Raw genomic sequence first — 23,975 nt, 5'->3', positions numbered from 1 at the left:
TGAAATACTGGTGCTTAAGATTTGTATATTTGTAATTACTAGATTGAAATGTAAGCAACACAAAATTTTCAGGATTTGTATCAGTGTCTATCAACATGGGAACTGGCTTGAAATCCTGGAAAAATTGATTTAAGAAATTATTTTTGACTATTTTTTTTAAGAGAAAAATAGGCTTGAATCCTGAGAAATTTGACTGGCGCTTAATTTTTTTTCATTTTGTCAAAAACTCTGGTATATAATAAAGTTTTCCAAACATGCACCAGCCCCTTAACCACTTGTGTTTGCCAAGAACTTTGGATCATCTCTATTTGATGAATCAGCGATAAATCTGGTAACATCATCCTAACTTAACTGCACATTAGGAAAAGGAAAGAGAAAGGAAACATACATAAAAAGAAAAAGTATAATAGATAAGAGTTTTTTATTCTTTTTTCACCCAAACCCCTATGTGTTCTTTTCTCTTTCACTTTTATGTGTATATTAGTAGAAAGATACAATATATGTGGGTAAAAAAATCATTATCAAGAGTATAGAAAACCAGGGAAGTTTTTTTTTTATAGGGTTACAATAAAGCTTCACGATGGTAAAGAGAGAGAAAAGAAAACACATAGAACTTATTTGAATTTATTCCACTGGCGTTTGGATGCAATATTATATATCCGTGATCATAAAGAGGTTAATGACGGCAGTGAACAGCATTGGCTATAGTCAATAGAGCCTGTGCTTTGTTTGGTATGGAAAAAAGAAATTTTAACTGGTTAAAATTTCTTTCAATTTAAAATTAAGACTGGTTTTCTTATCTGTGATGTGCCATGCTATACTAGTGAAAAGTATAGCTGACCAGTTGACCTTGATCCGACCACATGTCTTGGTTAATTGATGTCCTACTGTGTATATGTATGCTCCCTCAGTCAAAAAATAATAATGCACCAAAAAAGCTGAATTGTATGAAAATTGGCAGGAAGTTACACTCGTGTGCAAAATTAAGAGAATTAGCACATTATGTCGAATTTCTGAAAAACTAGCGGACAGATTTTAATGAAATTTGGTTCGAATACACAGTCAGGGCCACAACTAGATACTTGGTCACCCGGGGCAAGTGCACATTTTGGCACCCCCTTGTAATGTTGTCATCCCGTCTGCTCCCCCCTAGTTGCGGCCCTGCACACAGTTATAACAGAGAAAGAGATGTACCATACAAAAGTCATAGTACGCACACATGATTGTCAGTAATGCTCATCATTGCAAGCATATTCAAAATCCATGTTGCGAGATTTAACTGAAAATGAGTTTAATATGGGGTATGGTCCCCTCTCGCATTCAGACAGGTCGCGATGGCATACTGGAGTCCCTGTGGCAATTGGTCCTGCAGCAACTCAGTTTTCAGTTCTGGTGTTACAAACTATAGGCGATAGATGGCACAATCCTTTATTGCAATCTTCTGTTGGCAACGAGAATTGATACTGGTTTCGGTTTAGCGGATATACCTGCTATTGGCGGAGAACTGGCGGGAACATTCTATAAACACCCCCCCCCCCATATGGTGACGCCGCCAAATTGGAAACTGTAAAATAGAATTTGGTGGAATGTTCTTTTTCTCGAAGTTTCTTCTGGGTTATAAATAGGGCGGCGCTCACAAGATGGCAGGCTCAAAGAGACTCGAATAGAGAGATTCGATGAACAGTCAGTTGTGTTTGAACTGTACGAGAAAGTTGTTAGCTCTCTGGTTAGGTTGTAAATACGTGTAAATTGCTGTTCTGTAAATAAATCAGGGTTTGTCTGTCGAACCACTTCTTGTTTTGCAATCTCGAAGTCTTGTGTGTGGAAAATTATCCGCAACACCAGGATGGTTCTCGGCAGGGCCGTCTTAAGAGCATAATGGGCCCCCAGGCCAAGTGATTTTTCTGAGGCCCTACCTGACAAAGTCTCGAAAATTTGAATGTAATGTATCTACTACTTCATAATACCATTTGTCGATGGCAGCACCATCCTGCCTTGTAAGATAGTGATTGTAATAAAGAAGGGCAGTCATGCTCTGGATGCCATGCTAACTGGTTGTAGTAATCTGTGTCCATCGCTATAGTTAGTGGACCAAACAGTAAATAGCTAAGCATCAATATATAACATGGTGTCAGTTAGAGAAATACTCACGTATTTTTGAATTTATGCTTCGAAGATCTGAAAAAGATGGCGAACAGCCTGCCGACCATCCAGCCATTCGATGCCGGAGCAAACCCGTCCGAAGCATAAAGGTATTGGAAGGAAGATTTCTTGGATTATTTAGAAGCGCTTAAATTCAGCTCTGAGGCTGAAACTACGAAAACTGCTCTTTTTCGTCATGTGTGTGGAGAGGAATTGAAGAAGCAGTTGCGATCCTTCGATATTGCGCCCGCAGCGGCAAGCACTGCGATATCGCTCGAACAAATCCTTCGTGAGTTCGACAAATATTTCTCGGACTATCAGAATGAGATTTATGCATCTTTCAAGTTCCTTGAAATAAAACAAGAAAAAGGCGAAAAATTTGTCGACTATTATTCGCGACTACGATGCGCGGTCGTCGAGTGTAATTACGGTCAGTCGATGGAAAGAATGCTCCGTGACAAGATCATCCAAGGACTGAGTGACAAAGCACTACAAGAAAGACTGGTCCGAGAAACGAGTAGATCAACGAAAACACTGCAAGACATCATTAGCGAGTGAAAAACATGCGAACATAGTAAGGCACAGGCAACAGAGATGGGTGAAAGCAAAATAACGGTCGACGTCGTAAAGAGAAACAAACACCACACAGCATTGTTGCGGTCAGCAAACAACGAAAACGCCGAGCCGAGAGACTTTAAACAGTGTGGAAAAAAACTCCGTCCAAAAGAGTGTCCGGCCTTCGGAAGTAAATGCCGCAAGTGCGGTGGAAAAAATCACTGGGCCAAAGTATGTAGGAAGAAAACTTTCTATAAAAGATCAAATACTCGCCGAGTTAACACAGTAGATCTCGCCAGTGACGACAGCGGCTCAGATACTGTTTATTTAGGTGAATTAAAATCAATTGATGCCTTAGAGAATGAAAAACCAAACTCTGTGTGGCTTCAGAAGATCCTAGTTAATGGCAACGAAGTCAAATTTAAGCTGGATACTGGAGCACAAGTGAACATTATACCTAAGAATGAACTACTAAAATGGAAAATAAAGCCAACTGTAAAGAAAATTAAACAACCAGTGCTAGACTACAGTGATAATGTAGTTCCAATATTGGGCGAGTGTTCGTTAAATTGTGAGGTCAAGAATCAGAAGAAATTCACATAAGAGTGATACACCGGAAGAAGTTATGAAAGAATTCTCAGATGCTTTTACTGGTGTGGGACGACTCAAACGTACTGTAAAAATTAAATTGAAAGAAAATTATTCACCAAATGTGGCAGCTCCACGAAAAGTGTCATTGGCTCTTCATGGCAAAGTGAAACAGGAGCTTAAACGCATGAGTAATAATGGAATAATTGAAAAAGTAGAGGAACCTACTGAGTGGGTCAGCAACATGGTTGTGGTGAATACACCAAAAAAATTATGCATTTGTCTAGACCCACGGCCATTAAATGATGCCATACAAAGACCTCACTATCAAATACCAGCAGCCGATAATCTGATAACAAAGCTGCAAGGATGTAAAGTATTTACAATCTTAGATGCAAAAAATGGATTCTGGCAGTTACCACTTGATGAAGAATCGTCATTTTTAACAACTTTCACAACACCTTGGGGAAGATATCGATTTTTAGTTTTACCATTTGGGCTAAACAATGCCCCAGAAGAGTTTCAGAGGGCCATGAATGAAATTTTTGAAGATGATTCAGAAATAAATCCATACTTTGATGACATAGCCCTTGGATCTTCATCCATGCAAGAACATTGTCAGTTACTCTGTCGAACCCTGACATGAGCCAGAGAAGCTAATCTTAAGTTCAATATTGAAAAGACACAATTAGCCTTAACATCAGTCAATTATTTAGGACATATAATGTCTGATACTGGAATAACTCCAGATCCCAAAAAAGTTAAGGCCACTAACGAGTTTGCTGTTCCCAAATGTCGTGAGGATATACAAAGATTTCTTGGAATGATAACTTATCTAGCCAAGTTCACTCCTCACTTGTCTAGTTTAACTCACTCGCTACGTCAGCTATTAAAACAAGATACTGAGTGGCTGTGGGATGAAAATACCCAACATGATTTTGACAAATTAAAACAAATGATAGACTCCATGTCTACAATATTTTGATGTGAAAAAGTCAGTGACTGTTTCAGTGGATGCCAGCTAGCACGGATTAGGAGCAGTTCTCCTACAAGATAACAAACCAGTTGCATATGGATCTGCTACACTTACAGCAGCTCAAACACGCTATGCACAGATTGAGAAAGAACTGTTAGCTGTGATCTATGGGCTGGAACATTTCAATTATTACACCTATGGAAGACCAGTAGTTGTTCAAACTGATCACAAGCCCCTTCTAGGGTTGAGTAAAAAGCAATATGACACAATCTCTCCCAGACTTCAGCACATCCTGTTGAGATTGAACAAATATGATGTTGAACTTATGTTCATACCTGGTAAAGAGCTAAAGATTGCAGACGCCTTGTCAAGAGCTCAATCGCCAAATGAAAAATTTGAAGAGGATTACGAGCAAGAAGCAGCTGTCTCGATTAATCTCCTTGCATGTGCTACACCCAATAAGTGGCACGAATATGCTTTGATGACAGCAAGTTATGCTGAGCTGCAGGATGTGCTTCATCATGTTCAAAAGGGATGGCCAGAAAAGAATAGAACCAGAGCAGCAGCTCAGCCTTACTGGCACTGTAGAGATGAGCTGTATTATTCTAAAGAAGGAATAATATGCAGAGGCCAGAGACTTGTGCCACAAGTTGCAAGACCGTATTATTGCTTGCAAATTGAAAGCTAAAGAATATTTCTACTGGCCGAAAATAAATGACGATGCGGAAAACTACATCAATAGATGTAAAATCTGTCAGCAAATTCTAAAGAAGTCCTGTTCAAACAAATTCTGCCTGGAAGACCATGGGAAAAAGTGGCATGTGACTTTTTCTACTTGAGAGGTCAACAGTATCTTTTGATGATCGATTATTTCTCAAAGTACATAGAAGTTAAAAACATGAAGAGTACTAATGCAAAGGCAGTAATAGAAGCAATGAAAAGCATCTTTGCAAGGCATGGAATACCAGAAAAATTGGTGAGTGACGGAGGGCCACCATTTCATGCAGAAAGCCTTCGAAAATTTTTCAAAGAGTGGAACGTGACACACAGTATTACTTCACCTCACTTTCCCAGAAGCAACGGCCAAGTTGAGAGAGCTGTACAAATATTGAAGAAGTCTCTCACAAAAGCTCTAGAAGACGGTAAAGATCTACATACGGTCCTACTGGATTATAGGATACAACCTACACAGGATCTTCCTTCTCCAGCTGAACTGCTGATGGGCAGACGATTAAGATCCTTTTTGACTACTCATCCTCATCAACTCAAGCCAAAGTTTTCTACAGTTGAAGCCAGTAAAATCTTGAAAACCAGACAAGCATAACAGAAGGAAAGATTTGACAAACATGCAATGCATCATCCTGAACTCAAACAAGGCTTGAGGGTCTGGTTCAAGAAAAGACCTCGTGAACCATGGCAACAAGGTGTCATAACCAAGACAGGACCGAAACCTTGTTCCTATATCATCGAGGGAAAAGGTGGAGGTACATATCGAAGAAATAGACACCACGTAAGAGAAGACAGAACAACTAATGAGAAGATCACTAGAACCAGAACAGTTGAAGATTTGTACCTTTAACGGCAGCTAAAAAGATGGCATCTTCAACTTCAGATGCAATTCCAGAAGCAGGTCAAATCCTGAGAAGATCAGAGAGAACTGTAGTTAAACCCATACGTTATAGACAATAAATTAAATATTCATTATCACATTATCATACATTAACTATAATAGAACTTTAATGTTTAAAAAAAAAAAAAAAAAAAGGCATGTAATGTATCTACTACTTCATAATACCATTTGTAGATGGCAGCACCATCCTGCCTTGCATGGCCCCCACTATCGATTTGCCTGACCTCTTGAAATACAAAATTGAAAAAAAAGAAGGAAATTTTACTCACAGTCACCCATTGCAAGTCACATCAATCTTAGCATCTTTGAAAACCAGATTTCTGAAGGGACAGACAGTTCATTTCGATTTGAACCTATTATAGTCTCCAAAGCCTTCCTCGACGAGGGTGGACTGCTTGGCCACGGGATCTTCGTCTTCCTGGCGCGAGGAGGTTCCTCCATCTGGTACGAAGGTGACAGCCGGTAAACCTTCTTCCTGGTTCACTACCACTCGGGGAAGCATGGACCTTACTGACGATTCAGCATACTGGCTCGACTCTTACTTATTTTTTTTTTCATAACTTCACTATTTCCCACGTTACGATTTTTGGCAGTTCAAAACTAGAAGGGATCTTAGTGACTGAGTTTCGGGGGGGGGGGATTTCTTTTGTGAGGGATTTGCACTTTACCGTGCAACTGATCCCGATGAACTGTACGCCTCCAAAGTTTTCCGGTGTTAATATGAAAATTGAATGATGGGAGGGGCTTGAGAAAGTGCACATTCAAACTGGTTGCGCAAACAGCATCATCCAAACTTTTATCCAATTGTATCACGAGGGGCCAACCAAAACTAAAACATGAAACCAAAAGGAAAACACCATGGGGCTGATCAACAAAATGAAAGGGCTACAACAAAGTTTTTAAAGACAACAATAATTTTCAATATAAGATTTCCGGATTAAAAGCATAAATATTCATCAAAATAAAAAAACATTCACATCATCGTGTGGGGAAAAAAATTAGATTTCCAACGATATGCTACATGAAATACTTTCAATCATGATTAGTGGCATGGTAATTTTCCGAGCCACAAGACAAAGAGAAATTTAAAAAAATTCAATTAACACAAATTTTCACATCAAGACAATTAATTTACACATACACGACACTTGTTGTGAAATGTCCCAATATATATATGATCATTTTAAAATCGACATTTCTGTTTCCTACGACATCAAAATATTACGACAAAACACAGAAATAACATTTGTTTTCTTAATTAGTTTTCTGACAAATTAATTAATTAATGGGAAAAATAATCATCTCAGAATGATTATGTTCCTTCGATCTCAAATTCTGACGAAAAATTTCATGTTTTAGACACGAAATTGCGGCATTTTATATACAACAGAAGCAAGCAAGAAAATAATAAAAATTATTCCTTCCGCTTCATAAAGAGAAAAGGAAAAAAATTCTTATCAGTTAAATGGCAGCATTTCTTCCTGACCTTAACGTGGGAGAGTCGTTTGATTGAGCTCTTTGTGCAGGGAATTAAATTTTCACAAACTCGACTTTTTCTCATCAAAACTTGTCCACACAAAAAACTCAAAATTTCACACACTGATTCCAAATTTTCCAAGGATTATTTTTGTGAAGTCGAAAAATTTCAAAAACAACAGGATTATATCGCAATTTCCGAATTTTCGCAAAAGACATACAGTGTGCAGAACAAAGAGTGTGTCTCCACTCTACACAAGCGATCGGTGGTTCAGATCTTGGATGTTTTAGAATATCGGACGGAATAATAACACAAGGAAAAAAAAAACAACCACGAGATTCAGCTCAGCCTACCACAATAAAATAAAGACAAGCCCCAGGGACGCTGGAAGTTAAAAATGATTTATGTTGCTCAAAGTTTATGGGACATTACTTAGTACAGGGGTCATAACATATATCTCCTATTGACCATACGTCCCTTTTGGAACCAGAATGTCCTGTGTTTTATCCTCAATCTGTATTTGATTTCAGCGATGATGGGTTATTTAACTTATTTTGTGGAAAAAGATTTTTGCCTCAGTAAAATATGGTAAATCTATTGATGTCTGCCTCAAGGTGATCAAAAATTTAGATTATTTTTTTAATAAATTAAAATATCGACAGAAGTTGCATATAGCATTTATATGGATTTTCTTTCTATTTCGGTTTGTTTTAAATTCCTTTTAAAGGTTACTGATTCAAATTTTTTCTGGGAGAGATACCCCGGTCTCTCCCACAAAGTTTGGTTCTGCGCACATCATATACTGCCTGCGTACAGTATATGTAGACCTATTAATGTTATACATACGCTCAAATACATGAGAGTGTACATATACATGAGCAGGGCTTGACAAATCAAAAAAAAAAATTTACGTGCCAACAAAATATTATAGTCGCCAAGATTCCCCCCCCCCCCACAAAATAAGTCCAAAAATGTGTATTCTGACTTGTTCAGGACCCCTTTCATGCTGGCAGAAATGTCGACATAATTTCCGATAATTCTGTACTGTCCTCAGACTTCAATGTAGTTATCAGTTATCATACATAAAAATATTAGGCGTCAAGGGCAATTTCTTAGTCGCCATGGTGACCTAGTGCCTGGGATTTGTCAAGCCCTGTATTTTTCCATCAGATTATTTTGGACAGAAATTTTTTGACAAAGAATTTTGAAATTTTTGAACCTGATTTTATAAATTACTATTATGCAAGAAGACACTCTCTGAAATTAAAAAAAAAACGTGTTTTATTTTTCTCTCTAAAAAGCTTAACAACGTCTTTTCCATCGCTTGGAAATAAAATTTAAGTTGACTGAATTTAGTACTGATAAAAGGATACAAAAATGTATAATAATAAAAAAATAATAGATAATATAATAATAAATAACTGAACTAATAACATTTTGAGAAATAACATGAGGAAACATCGGCGGGCCACGACGAAAAGCTTCGAGGACCAAATATGGTCATGCGTTGAAGACCCCTGGCTTACAGGGGATCTTGGCTATACGTAATATGGAAGGCTTGAGCCAGGGGTCTTCAATGCATGGCCAGATTTTTTGTCGTGACCCGCCGATGATTTTCAGAAAATGGTTGTCATTGGAAAACATTGAAAAACGATTAATTCTAGAATTGAAAGAAACAATTTCAGAATTAATTAAAAATAATAATTTCGGATGAAATAAATTCTAAAGTAAATAAATAAATGAAAGAAATAATTCCAGAATTCGCGAAAAATTCAGAACTACTGAAAGAAATAATTATGGAATTTGCAAATCAATAAGAGAAATAATTTCGTAATTTCTGATAGAAATCATTTCACAATGAACAAAAGTATAATTGCATAGTCATTGAAAGAGAAATAATTTCAAGATATTTTGAGAAGGAAAATAATTTCAAAATTACCACAATAAATAATTAAAGAATAATTTAAAGTGTTTTCAGATTAAAATTAATCTCATAATTAATTAATTTCATCAGCAATTAATCAAACTTTTTTAGAATAAGTGAAAAAATAATTTTTCAGAATTAATCAAAATTGATAATTAATAAAAAATAATTTCAGAACAAATAAAAGTCTTCAAATATTTTTCTCCAGGTTCAACACGGGGCCTATTGGCCACTTCTATTAAGATCATGGCTCCCACAAGGGGTGGGCTGACAAGGCTCCAGCCCTGGGTCCGAGACAATTTTCACAATTTTTTTGCTTTTCCACGCTATAAATTCATCATAAAGGGGCGGCCCATGAAAAATCCCGGCCTAGGCGCTCTACTCCAGGATGTAGGGGCCATGATTAAGATGTCACTAAATCACAAGATTTAGTGGTCCGTGGACTTCATGGGAAGTTTAAATTGACCCATTGTGTCTGAAAAATTGAAGATCCCTGCTGTAAGCTGTTACTTCTAGCTAAGTACGGAACCCCTAGAACAACACTTTGCCCAAAGGTCCATGTTTTGAGACAGTGTTAAATAGAACCAGGGGAGTGTAGTGAAGCTCAATAAACTCGAGAACCCGAGTACTTGAGTACTTTTGGTTTGCACTGTGGTCTGTTTTGTCAATTTCGGACAGAGCAGCTGGAAAAGAGATAAAACATGTCTGAAAATGACTGATGTCATATTCACCGGAACCTAGGAGCTGAGGCCATTTGAACCCCTCCCCCCCAATAATTTCTGAAAGAACAATGCATTGCTGCACCTTCTCTCTTCTGCGTACGTGCTCAAGTTTCGTATATACGCATAGGTGTACACAGAATTTTCTCGGGGGGGGGGGGGGGTTCAATTTTTTCTTCTTAAGGGGGGGGTCACATTTTTTCCTGCAAAATAACACCTAATAAGTTGCCTCGCTCTGGGACAGTCATCTAGAGATGTCCATGCCACAGGCTACTATGGCTAGTGGAAGCACGCAGGATGAAACTACAAACATTCACCTTCTGTGCACTATTGGTACCCCCAGACCAGATGGTAATTACTCCAATGGAAGGGAAGGTTTACAAGGGGAAAAAATTACTAGATTTCTTTTGTAGTGTCCCTTTTTGTTTGATGCCCTAAGTATGTTTTTTTTTCTTGGTTAATGTAGCCCTGTTGTTTCTTTAATGGCAGAAAGAAAGGAGACCTTTTTCAGGGGTAAAGAATATGACCATCTGCATACACTCTTCCCGTTTGAAACATAGGCGGAGATAGATTTGAAAGTCTGGGGGCATGATGATTATGATGTCAATTCATATATATGCAAATACATTATATCAGTCGGCTTTACCGTCGATGCTGGGGGGACATTGCCCCCCCATGACGCCCTGTATCTCCATCCAATTTGAAATAAGCTAATGCCATACCTAATAATACTAAAAATGATATTATAGGAGGCTTCAAACTGAAAGCCTCCTTTCACAATCAATAATAGTTTAATGGGGAAAAAATTAAATTTTAATCAAAAATTTTCAAAACATCTACTAAGAAAGGAAAAGGTTTATTTTGAAAGAATTGTGGCCCAGTGCGACCTCACCCCCTTAAGTCGGTCCCTGATTGCAAGGCTTCCAGCAGGTGTTTTCAGCAAGATAATGTTCTCCTACATATAGCAAGAGTTTCTCAAGAATGTCTGCACCAAGTTGAAACCATTCCTTGTTGAACTTATTCACCTGACTTATAGCCAATTGAGCACATATGGGTCCAACTGAGACGACTTCGCCAAACTGCAAAAGCGCAGGTATGAGACCCAGTAACAACAAGCATGTACAAATCTACCTCAAATCAACATACAGAACCAGTAAGCATCAATGTAAGACTGTATTTTTTCTTGTATCAACCTTGAGGCAGGACTAACATGATAGTGTTTGTGTCATTGTGCTGTTTTCTGCAATAAATGACTGTTTCATTCTGATATTGTGATCACTTACACATTTTAATGACAATTAAACACACCAAGTTTAAATTGAACTTGCAGCTTTCTTCTTGGTGTGCATAGGCGTATGCAGAATCTGGAGGGGGGGGGGGTCAGAACCCCAACCCCCCTTGCATACACCAATGTTGGTGTGCATTACTTTTTTAATCAGGAGTATATAAAACAACTTCAACACACAGATTGGATGGAAATTATTAAATCTTACCGCATGAAAATGAACATGATAATAATTGTGATTTTCTTCTATGAATTTTTAATTTTGCAGAAGAGTTAAACTTGAACAATAAATCTTAATTTTTAATGATTTCACAAATTTTGAATTGTAGTATCCTTGAAATATTGTCTTAGGCTTTCATGGCTGGCGTTTGATTAAATGATTACAATTTCTGGGGTGTTAGGTCATGGTCTGGGAAATTCACTTCCTGTAGAAAGAAACCATGTTACTCCTCAATGTTCATACAAAATACAAGTCTGGAAGAGAAAACCAAATAGAGATGCATTTTGGAAAGAAAATTCACATGCCCTGTGAAGAATCCAACTACCATTCCCTCACAGTCTGGACAAGTGCTCTACCATTAAGCTACAGAAGACTGGCATTTCAGTCTTTAATTTTTTAGCAGAGGCATGCAAGTTTTTTTTCTGAAATTCATCTCTGCTTGTTATTGTCTGATCAAGTTGTACCATATATACATGTCTACAGTTTGACTAGATTCATTAGAGTCATATTGGCTTGAAATCTTCAAGACTAGCAACACAATAATGTATAGGGTGTTACAAAAAGAATCATTTGATTTAAAAAATCATAACTATTCAGCTTTTAATCTGTTTTGATCGAATAATGTATAAGTAGAAAGAGGGAAATCTTGAGTTTCACACGGTTGCCGACAGGTAGCACCAGTGCTCTTTCTTCAGCTACCACTTCAGTGTTTGTCAAGATTGGCTTTTCCCACAGTTAGAAACCGATTCGGATTACTTCATTTTCCAGCAGGACAAGGCACCATGACACTGAAGCTTGGACGTTTGAGAATTTTTGAACAATCGCATGCCTAAACGATGTATCAGCTGTACGGAACCTGGCGATTCAGTTAAACATCACCGCCCTCCAAGATTGCCAGACCTCATAGTGTGCGATTTCTTCTGGTGGAGTTTATAAACGACTATGTTTATGTGCCTCCACTTCCAGCTACATTAGCCGAACTGAAGATACGCATAACAGCAGCAGTGGGTGCAAACATGCTTGCAAAAGTTTGGGAGACGAATTTGACTACAATATAGACATATGCTGTGAATCCCAAGGTGGACATATTGAGCACCTTTAATTTGGTTTGTAAAAACTTTGATTAGCCATGTAATATAAAATTAATCTTAAATGTCTATGTTCAATATTTTTCGTAATATACACTTTGAAACACCCTGTACATTAAAAAGGTATTACTCCAACAAAGCAAGTTGACAGCCCTTAATAGAATTAATAAAATAATCTACTCCAATGAAGCAGAAGAGTTAAAATACAGTAGCTTCAATGAGATTCAGAGGAAATTATCCCATCAACCAATCACCATCTGACTCAACAGGTAACCAATCAGAGCCTGGTCAGTACAACACCACTGAACCCAATCAAACCCCAGACATGTATGTATATAATGAACAACTTGGTGTGCAATCACACATACAATCATTGTATGTCTAATGCAACACTTGTTGCAGATATGCAGAGAGGAAATTTTTAGACCATGACATAACAGCTCAAAAGTTGCATGTATGTCATATAGTATCCTTGGTTTTTCAGGTTATGTTTGCCACCTTTCCCATTAGCATTACTTCTTTACTTATCTAATGATTCAAAACCTAAGTTTTTTGATTGCTTGACTGCGCAACAAGAATGGCCTACTTTTGCTTATTTTGAGGGTTTTGCTTCATCAACATTGCCAAAGGTTAGTGATTTTATTCAAATTATTTGAGATAATTTTCTATTTCTAGCTATTTTTCCTCTCATAGTAATGCTATTTTTTGTTGAGAAAAAAAACCCAAAGCTTCTTCTGCCATCTTCAAAAAATAATACATTGCAGTGATTAGGAGTTTTTCCACAACATTTTATTTGCACTAGGGTGAGATCTTCAAGATGGCAATTAGATGATATCTATACTAGTTACAAACTTACAAAACTGTTGAGATTTATATATTCTAAGTATTTTTAAAAAATCATAAAAAGTGCCAAAAATCCTCAGTCCACAGGGACAAACAGTCAAAATAGTTCAGACCCAAAAGTGTTAAAAGATACCACATGCACTGTCACTCTTTTGAGCCATACCTTGACAATGGAAATGTTGAAAAAACTTTGGGGAACAGACAGGGCCTGGGGCCATAATACCAGAAACAAGAATGGACTCTATCACATTGTGCAGGAATTTCTGCATTTTAAGTTGGCCATGGCCCCCACATCCTGCAGGAGGGCCTGTAGGCTGGGATCTTTGGCAGGACCACAGGTCAGATTGTTCATGGGCCTCACTTGTCCGGGATCAGAAGCACCAGAAACCTCCCCTACACTTCCTTAATTTCCATCTTGGGAAGCTTGGAGTAAGTATATATATATATATATATTTATTAGTATTAATAAGGTTCAACTGCATTAAAAAAAATAGAATTAAAAAATTCAATAGGAAGGAAAATATGAGGGTTGAACAACAAGAGCTGAAGGTGGAAAAAGTTATTTGGCATAATTAACAATAGTAAAATAATTCAGCGGAAGAGCAGATGACTTTGTCTAATATAAAAAAATTGTCAATGAATAAGGCAAATACCAGGAAATACTAAAAAATTCCTAATGCATTTCAACACACTATGGGTGTCGTCTTTCAGAGGATAAGAGTATCACGCTGACCGAGTTTCTCACTTGGATTGAGTACCAAATCTTCAATCTTACCAAATCAAAACTCTAAGAAACGAAAAAAAACAATACATCTGTTGAAGTCAAACTTAGTGGCAAGAATGAAGCGAAGCACCTGCGTGTAAGTCTTTTGCAACAACCTGATTGGCTGCTCGCGAAATGGAGCTATCCAATTGGTCTATTAGAATTTTCTTTAAATACCCGCTCGTTATGAATTTAAACCATGGCGATGCGATCTGTGGCATTGATTTACTGTTTACTAATTTATTTTTGAAGGCCCGGATGTATTTTCCTCCATTGAGCATTTAACATTTACTCTCTAATGTTTGACTTGAACAGACGTTTTATTTTTTCATTCCACTGAGTAACCGAGATTGAAGATTTGGTACTCAATCCAAGTGGGAAACTCAGTCAGCATGATACTCTTATCCTCTGAAGATAACACCCATAGTGTGTCGAAATGTATTAGGAATTTTTTAGTATTTCCATTTTTATTCATTAACAATTTTTTGACTAAAATAATTCTGGACCAAAAAAACAGGACTGTTTATTTTAAAGAAGGATGTATGGTCAAGAACAATTTTGGTTAAACATTGGTGTGCAGGCTTTGAACGGGTAAAAAATTAGGTGTATCCCAGAGTCCTCTTGGCTAAAGTCCTTTCAGCCTCCCCCCACAGATGTCTCTAGGGGCGGCAAATGAGGTTTTGCATCCGGGCAGCAGGTGAGCTAGAGCTGCCCCTTTTGGCATGGTGTAACTGAAAACACGATTCATCAGGCCAAATAACTTGTTTCCAATTTTCCACTGTTCAATGCTTGTTTTCCTGTGTGAATTTGAGATATTTGTTCTTGTTAGATGCAGACAGCAACAGTGTTCAAACTGACCTTTGGCTTCCATATCCCATGCAATGCATTTGTGACAAAGTTTATTCAGAGATCCTTTGAAACGATCCTTGATCAAGATCTGCTGCAGTTTGCTGCACTGTTACCATGCTGTTGTCTTTCACAATATAGAAACTCCGTTCCACCCAAGCATTCACCAATTGTTGACAACCACAAGTTGCACATTGAGATCCAGTTTTTTTTCCTGACAGTCCAGTCCAGGGCTGCAACTAAGAGGGTCCAGGCGTGTCTAGTGCCCTGGGTGCCGGACTAGAGGGGGTGCAAACTTCACTCTTTAACCTCTCCTTCAACATTATGAGAGGGTGCCAAAATGTGTGTGCTTGCCTCAGCTGACCAAGCATCTAGTTGCGGCTCTGGTCTAGTCTGAGACTACTGTCTCAAGAACTAAGTTTTCCTTTTTTTATACTAGCCTAGCCCTCTGGCAGTAGCAGTGTGGCGCTATAGCTTATTTGCTTCAAACCCAAAAAGTGAAAATTTGCACATTCATGCTTCGGGCACGAGGAGAACAATATGGATGGCCTTGTCTTTATCAGAAAATCTTTTATAAATTTCCAATTTCTTCAAATTAATTTTTTTTCTTCTTTAAATCTTTTTTGTATATTCCTAATCTCAAATATGCTTAATTTTTTGTCTAATTTTAATTAAATTAGATTCCAATAACTCACTCTAGAATGTTGGGGATTGAAATGCATAAAAAAATGAAAAGTACGTTCACAGCTGCACATGCTTTGATAGACCGTCAGTAAGTATTGTTTAAGAATTTTTATCAACTTTCTTTTCTAGTTATCAGAAGAGTTGTTGCAATATCTATTATTTTAATGAAATAAATCTAAATCTAAGATTCTGTTAATTGATGTAAATTATATGAGATTTGTTTCTTATCTTATCCCCCTATTGCTCATATATTTTATGTAATTATTTAAAGATAGGTGATTGAATTCATTTTCATTCAGCATAAATATTATTCTAAACTTTATGAAGGAAAAGTACATTTGGAGCCCAATTTTACTAATCAGATGGAACCAACAATTTTATTCATTAAATGGACAAAAATATTACACCAGGGTTGCGGCCGCTGTGGTGGTCGAGTGGTTATAGTGACGGACTCGCGATGCGAGGATCCGGGTTCGAACCCCGCAGTGGTGGTCGGCTGAAGTTGGTTTTCTGTGGTTCCCAACTTCAAGGCGCAAATGTGAGCCGATCTCCCCGTTAAAAAGTCTCGCCACAGAGAGCAACAGTCCTACAACAATAAATCATTCAATCATAACACTTCACTCATAGTTAGAAAAACTAGTGGCAGATGGCAGCACTACACATAACAAGCATTACAGAGAAACAACAAAACTTCACGTCAGGTTTCACTACACGTACACGCACATTCCCGCATGTACCGATTCGTTGGGGGTTCTGGGGGGGGGGTGTGTGGGCGGGGCACATGTGTGGTGTAGTAGTAGTAGGTAGGGCCTCCAAAAAATGGCTCGGGGATCCATGATGTTCTTAAGTCAGCCACCTCGTTGGGCAATTTGCCTGTTGTGGCGTTGTATTTGTATTTGTATTATCAAAATATATGCTAAGGGGCTTAACAAAATTGTTAACACCAAGGAAAATCATTAAGTCAAGGTTTGTGTAAGCAAGTTCTACTCTTCCAAACAGAAACACTGAGACTACATTTTTGACATTCACCAAATACCATATTCTAACATGTATAAGGAACCCCCTGGTTGTTTTAGCTTAAAATTTAGAAATAAAAGTTTTCATTGAAGATATTTTTTATTTTAAGATAGTAAAAAAAAATTTCTATTCATTCATAGAAACCATTATAAATTACTCGTCATTCTCATCTGATACATCACAATCACCTAGTTCATTATCATCATCAGAGTCACTCTCGTTGTAAATTACAAGGAATTTAGTATAATTTGTTAATGTCTGTAATACTACCCATGTATAAGGAACCCCTTATTTTTTGGGGCCAAATTTTTGGCAAAAGGGGGGGGGGGCGGCGGTTCCTTATACACATTAAAATATGACATATCGTTGAAAAGACATACATAAAAATTAAAAACAGACTCAACATTTTTATGGACATGAAAAAAGCATTTGAGAGCTTTGAGTGCTGCATTTTGCTCAATAAATCACATATTTATGGAATCAGAGGTAATGCTCATGAATTAATTACTTATTTAAGTCATAGATCTCAAATAGTCAAAGTTGGAAAAATAACCTTAATAACCCATCAAAAATAACGAAAGCAGTACCTCAGGGCTCTGTTCTGGGGCAATTGTTATTTAATACATTCATAAATGACCTATGCAAAATTGAATCAACTGGTAAAATCGCTAGCAAATAAACACAGATTTGTCGATTATTTGTAATTGATTCATCAGTTACGACTTGCAAATAAATATAACAAAAACTAAGTTTATGTACTTCTCCTCTATAGCTAATATACCTACACTTTGACCACAATCTGCTATTCCATAATTATAATTGTCAAAATATTTCTACTTGTAACTGCAGAGTCTTCAACAGGTTTCCATAATTAAATATCTAAGTATTCATATTGATCATAACCTCAGATGGAAAACTCATGTAAAATATTTGCAAACCAACTGTTATTTTGCAAAAACTATGATAAAATCTAATAGCGATGATTTCCAATATATATGATGAGTAGAATTAAAGTTCTGATTTTAAAACACTTTAAAATACAAACCATTCATCATAATGACTTGAAAATGTCCATTAATATTTCTGAAGCAATGGGTAATCTAGTTGATTATTTTTAATAAATCACTTACTACACACACACACACACAATACCATAAAACCTCAATTAACTAGGGTTCATGGTGAAAGAATAAAAACCTATTGAGTATTGAGCCTGATGGTTATATATTGGATGTGCTGCTTATGAAAAAAAAATGTCTGTGAGATAATGAAGTACTTTATACTGGTCTTTGTCCTTTAGAGGCACAATTGTTGTCTTTATTAGATTCTAAGACCACCTATACACTATATACAAAATGCATGATGCAATCCTCATTCTTCTAGTGGCTACAGATAGAGCATCAGAATGTATCCCAAAGTTAGAAAATGTGATAACAATAAAAAATTTTGGCTAGTAAAAACTGATACGATACTCTTTAACAAGGGGAAAAATTTTTAAGCCACATTTATGTAATTTTTTGAAAAAAAAGCCAATTATGATTAAAATCAGGGTTTAAACTGTGGTAAAAACCAAAGTAGTTTAAACCAAACAACCCTGATTAAAAGTCATCAATCGAGAGTTACTGTATCTCATAGGCTCTATAGCATTTTTGTGAGAAATAAAATAGGTAAAAAAAGCTCAATTTTTTTCAGAAAATTTCCTTCTGGCCCACCTGTTATTTTTAAAAATGCTGATGATTTGCCTATACCGATTTGGCAGGAACCACATAAGATGAGGGTAAGGTTCAATACATTATATAGATTTTTTTCATAATACTGTAAATTTGATTTAGTAGAAAAAAACTATGTAATTGAAGTTACAATTAAATAATGTTAGGCTAAGGTAAAGTGAAATGTTTTCTTTATTTTTTTATATATGAGATTATTACCCTTAATTTAATGATTTGTGTCTTATTTGATTTATTATCCCGTTTGGATCATTTGATACGATAATGTCACAGAATATTTTTCTTGGCATATAAATAAGGTGACAAGCCCAGCTTGCAGTGCTCTATATATGTGCTTGTATTTTGAATTCTAGCTCATAGCAATTAAAAGATTACCAAGTTGGCCAAAAATCGCATCACTAATACAAGAGTCAATTTGCAATTGTGTGGAAAAGGATTAAAGGTTACAGAAAGGTTATATATTGCAATACAAGGCCATAGCAAGAGGGGAACTTGAGGGTCTGGTCCCCTTTCCCAAAATGTGAGAAAATGACCGAAAAAAGGAAAAGATGGCCTATCTATTGTCCTATCATTTTGGTCTTCCCTGAAATGCAAGTGGTTCCCCCCGGCCGAACAAAATGTCTGGCTACGGGCCTGTTATGATATGTGTGTGCCTTCAAAAATACATTATAAAACTATAATAAAGTTGATCAAACCATCAATTGCAGTGCCATGGTTTAGGTTCATTAAAAGTGAGAATTGTAAGAAAATTCAGATAGACAAATCAAATAGCTCCATTTTGCAAGCAACCAATCAGAATGGTGCATTAGACTTACATGCAGGTGGTCAGCTTCATTCAGATCATGACGTTTGATTAGAGCAGACGTCTTTTTCCTCTGAGCAACTGAGAGTTTGGTATCCAACAAAAGTGGGATCCCTGGTCAGTGTGGATAATGCTTATATTTTATTTATCCTCTGAAGATGGCACCCATATGATCAAACTATGATCATATGGGTGCAATCCAATTGCTTCCCCCAAATAAACTCTTACCTAAACATTGGCACCTATTCTCGTAAATAATATTGTCTATTCCGCAGTCCCGTTCAGCCCAAAGGAACACAGGGTTCTTAGGAAATAAAATGTCTATCTTCTGTAGCTTAGTGGTAGACCACACACCCGAAAAGTGCAAAGTTGGTGGTTCAATTCCCCACAGAGGAATGTGACTTTTCTTTCCAATTATCTTTGCTTGGTATCCAGTGTGTGTGTGTCATCTATACTTCATATAATTAGTGGAGAGGTTGATCGTTTTGTTCAAAAACATAGTTTGTTTTTCCTTTGTTGCAATTTTTTTTATAATTTTAAAATAACAGGATTTTTGGTGGTACAATTTGCAATGGAGTTGTTTCCTTTGACTGTCATGCAGCTGAAATAACATTTAAAAAGTGCATGGTTCCCATCATAGAAAAGTTGCAGTTCAGTAGATTTTTTTAATATAAAGGGTGTTCTGTAAGTGCTAATGTGGCCTTTATCTCATCAACCATCAGTCGTAGAGGTATCATTCTGATTCAAAAAGTGCAAAAGACATTCAAAACTACCCTGTATCAGTTTTTAGAGTGAGAACACAGTGTGTCACAAAATAAAAAATTGAATTTTTATATGGTCCCCCTTGTCCACTAACTTCCAATTAGAAAGTTGTTGCCCTCTTTTGTGAGCCCAACAAAAAAAAGAAACACCCATGCCTTTCCCAACTTTCCTCAAATTTTTGAATTTGAATATCACTGCAAATATTGCAGTTAAAACTATGGGATCCCTTTTATTGGACTCTGAAATGACAGAGCAACAACTTTCTAACTGGAAGTTAGAGGACCGGGGGGGGGGGGGACCATATAAAAATTTAGATTTTTTTATTTTGGTGCATATTTTCTCTCAAAACTAGTACAGGGTGATTTTTGAACACATTTTGATAATTTTTTTAATTGAAACCATACCTCTATGACAAATGGTTGATGGGATAAAAGTCACATTAGCACTTACAAGACACCCTGTATTTTACTACAACATGAATTTTTTTTTTTTTTAAATTTGTGCCAAGTTCCTTGAAAACAGCCACCCTTGAGTCTTACATGTACTTAAATTTCTTAGTTTTATAAATTTTTAATGGTAATTCAGTACAATAAATTTATATGTTTGATGATATAAAAGTAAAAATATTTTTGCTTTTGAATTTTTTTCTCGTATATTTGATTTTCTTATTGTTATTATTACAGATCTGTGATATTTCACATCAAGTTCCTGATCTATCCTTCTCTGATTGTGGGAGTGATTGTTCCACGGACAATATTCCTCATGATAATTACAAGAATTTACAAGACATTTTTGCCAAAAAAAAACTAGAGCAAGAAAATGTGATGGATCCTTGGACAAGTAAAAAACACTCTGGTGACATTTATAACAAATTGTATGTCAATGTAGAAGGAAATAATTGCAATTACAAACAAAGTTCTCCTAGCTCAGATTCAAATGATAATTTTTTGCATTATGACCTTACAAATCAAACAAATACCACAACACGTAAAGGAATCAATGTTTCAGAAGGAAATTTTCCAAAGCATTGGTCAAGTGCACATCCAAGAGATAAATACTTGTTAACTGAAAAAGATAGCCACACTGGATTGATGGAGTATAGCAACCCATCCAGGACGGAGTGTAGAGATAAGCATTTGTTAACTGAGAAAGGTAGCCACACTGGATTGGAGTATAGCAGCCCATCCATGATGGGGTGTAGAGATAAGTACTTGTCAACTCAGAAAGATAGCTACACTGGATTGATGGAGTATAGCAACCCATCCAGGATGGAGTGTAGAGATGAGTACTTGCCAACTCAAAAAGATAGCCACACTGGATTGATGGAGTATAGCAGCCCAACTGTACGTCCAGAAGGTAGGTACTCATTAACTCAAAGAGATAAGTACTCGTTAGCTCAAAAAGATAGCCTCAAACAAGAACAACATTTTCCGAGGCACTGGCCAAGTGTGCCCCCCAAAAATAAGTACTTGTTTACTCAAAAAGATAACCACACCGGATTGATGGAACATAGCGGACCAAAATTTGAACAAAATGCTCTAAATGTGAACAAAAAGCTGCTTGAGCAAGAAAGTATGATGAATCCTCTGGCAAGTAGAGTGTACCATGCTGGTGTTAATAACAGTTTGAAAACCAGCGTAGAAAAAAATGATAGCAACCACAGACGAAGTTCTCCTGGTTCAGTTTTGAATGACAATCCTCATCTTTATGAAAATGATAAAAGATTTGATGTTTTGGAAGAACAGTTCCCACAGCAGTGGCCAAGTATGCCCCCAAATGAGTACTTTTTAACTCAAAAAGATAGCCACACTGGATTGGTGGAACATAGCAGACCAAAATTTGAACAAAATCCCCCAAATGTGAACAAAAAAAAGCTAGAACAAGAAAGTGTGATGAATCCTTGGGCAAGTGAAGTGCATCACCATGACATTTATGACAGTTTGAAAACTAATGAAGAAAGAAATAATTATAAACAAAGTTCTACTGTGCATCCAAAAGATAAGTACTCATTAGCTCAAAAGGATAACTACACTGGAGTGATGGAATATGGCAGACCAAAATGTGAACAAAATGTCTCAAATATGAATAAGAAAAAGCTAGAACAAGTGAGTGCGATGAATCCTTGGACAAGTAGAGTGTACCATGATGGCATTTTGGAAACTAATGAAGAAGGAAATAATCGTACACAAAGTTCTACTGGTTCAGTTTCGAATGATAGTCCTTTTCATTATGAACTTACGAATCCTACGGATTCCACAAGATGTAAAAGATTTGATGTTTTGGAAGAACATCTTCTGAAGCAGGGGCCAAGTGTACGTCCAAAAAATAAGTGCTCTTTGACTCAAAAAAATAGCCACACCAGATTGATGGAACACAGCAGACCAAAATATGAACAAAATGCCTCAAATATGAACAAAAAAAACCTGGAACAGGAAAGCATGGGGAATCCTCAGGTAACTAGAGTGCACCATGATGACATGAATGGCAGTTTGAAAACTAATAAAGGAGGAAATAATTATGAACAAATTTCTAGTGGCTCAGTTTTGAATGATAATCCTTTTCATTATGAATTTATGAGTCCAACAGATTCGACGTGTAAAAGAATTGATGTTTTGGAAGAACATTTTCCAATGTGTCAATCAAGTAGGGTTGTAAAAGATAAACACTCATTAACTCAAAAAGATAGCTACACTGGATCGGAGTATGGCAGAACAAAATGTGAACAAAATGCTACAAATGTCAAGGAAAATATTGCTAATAGAATAATTGATGATCCTTCTTATGTTCAAGATTCTTGGAATACGAATGAAATCATCAATGTATCTTCAAATGTTCGTGAAAGTTCTTCTCATCATATTACAAAGTCATGTGCAAATAAGCCAGCTAATGTCAACTCAAACGTAATACAGGATACCAGAGATGATAAAAAACTTCCTAAAGTGTCAAATAAAGCAAAAATACTTACTAAAGTAAAACCTATAGCCACTGATGTTAATACAGCAAGAAATAATAGTAAAGAAGGAAAGAATATTAACAACAGTTCAAATGATGAAAATTCCACATGCAAAACTGCAAATGCTCATTCCACAAGCGGGAAAACTATTTTCCCAGAAAGTGACAGTAAGCGCATTCAATTATTAAAGTTACTTTATAAACTTTTATCAAGTGTTCAAGATATTATTCCCAAAATTATCCCAGATGTTAATGACACTGAAAGTACCAGGGTTGAAGCAGAAAAGAAAAGTACTGTAAAAGATTTGGAATCTCAAAGAAATAAAGAAGATTCAGGTTTTAAAACCAAAAATTTGATAGCTACAATGGATGATTCTTTGACTCTTTCAGACAGTTCAAAAGATATTGGTTCGCAAACTTCTTTTCAAAGCAAGATTGAGAATTCAAAAGATTGTAAGATCATTGGAAAATTAGAAGAAAATGATATAGCTGATGGTTTTGACTGCAACATGCTAGATGATGTATCACATTCAATTATCTCTTCTCAAAGACATAAAAGTGATTCCACCTGTAGTCAAAACACAAAGTCAGAAACTTTCAAGTTGTTTGATGACTTTATGGACCCCACTGAAGCAGACATTTCCCTTCAGGAAGTAAATATTGACGAAGATGGCTCAGAAATGTGTTGCAATTCTAAACATGTCCCTCAAAAGAAGATTCCCATTCACTCTGCTGCCAGCAATAGGTATGTAGCAGAATTTTTGTCACTTCTCTTAACTACAAAACCATATTTGAAAGAAATTTTTTTTTTTCATGATTTCAGAAAATTTCATTTTTAGGATTCAATCTTTATTAAAAAAATTCCCATCATCTAAAATTTACAAGTACCTACTACAACTTGAAAATATATATCATGTCACATCACGTCATTTTAATTGTCTTTTCAAAGAGAAATAAAATTAGCTCCAGGGATCA

At 36.4% G+C, this 23,975-nt stretch overlaps 2 protein-coding genes across 2 annotated transcripts in view; both read left to right on the top strand.

Moving 5' to 3' along the window:
* Positions 1–23,975, top strand: part of LOC149072456 (uncharacterized) — a 33,332-nt gene that overhangs the window by 1,435 nt on the left and 7,922 nt on the right. The window contains exons 2-5 of the mRNA XM_089246938.1: positions 13,089–13,233; positions 15,737–15,828; positions 18,450–18,534; positions 20,732–23,745. Coding sequence (XP_089103064.1) covers positions 15,758–15,828; positions 18,450–18,534; positions 20,732–23,745 — 3,170 coding nt within the window. The 5' untranslated portion in view covers positions 13,089–13,233; positions 15,737–15,757. The remainder of the gene's footprint in view (positions 1–13,088; positions 13,234–15,736; positions 15,829–18,449; positions 18,535–20,731; positions 23,746–23,975) is intronic.
* Positions 3,323–4,949, top strand: LOC149072457 (uncharacterized). The gene is made up of 2 exons (XM_089247195.1): positions 3,323–3,902; positions 4,378–4,949. The coding sequence occupies exons 1-2, from the start codon at positions 3,323–3,325 to the stop codon at positions 4,947–4,949; spliced, it is 1,152 nt and encodes a 383-aa protein (XP_089103321.1).

Source organism: Pholcus phalangioides, unplaced genomic scaffold (assembly GCF_987345545.1).
Source record: "Pholcus phalangioides strain wild (caught in Gottingen) unplaced genomic scaffold, Ppha-v1.0 ptg000017l_1, whole genome shotgun sequence".
Lineage (NCBI taxonomy): Eukaryota > Metazoa > Arthropoda > Arachnida > Araneae > Pholcidae > Pholcus > Pholcus phalangioides.
This window is presented reverse-complemented; position numbering and strand designations above follow the sequence as displayed.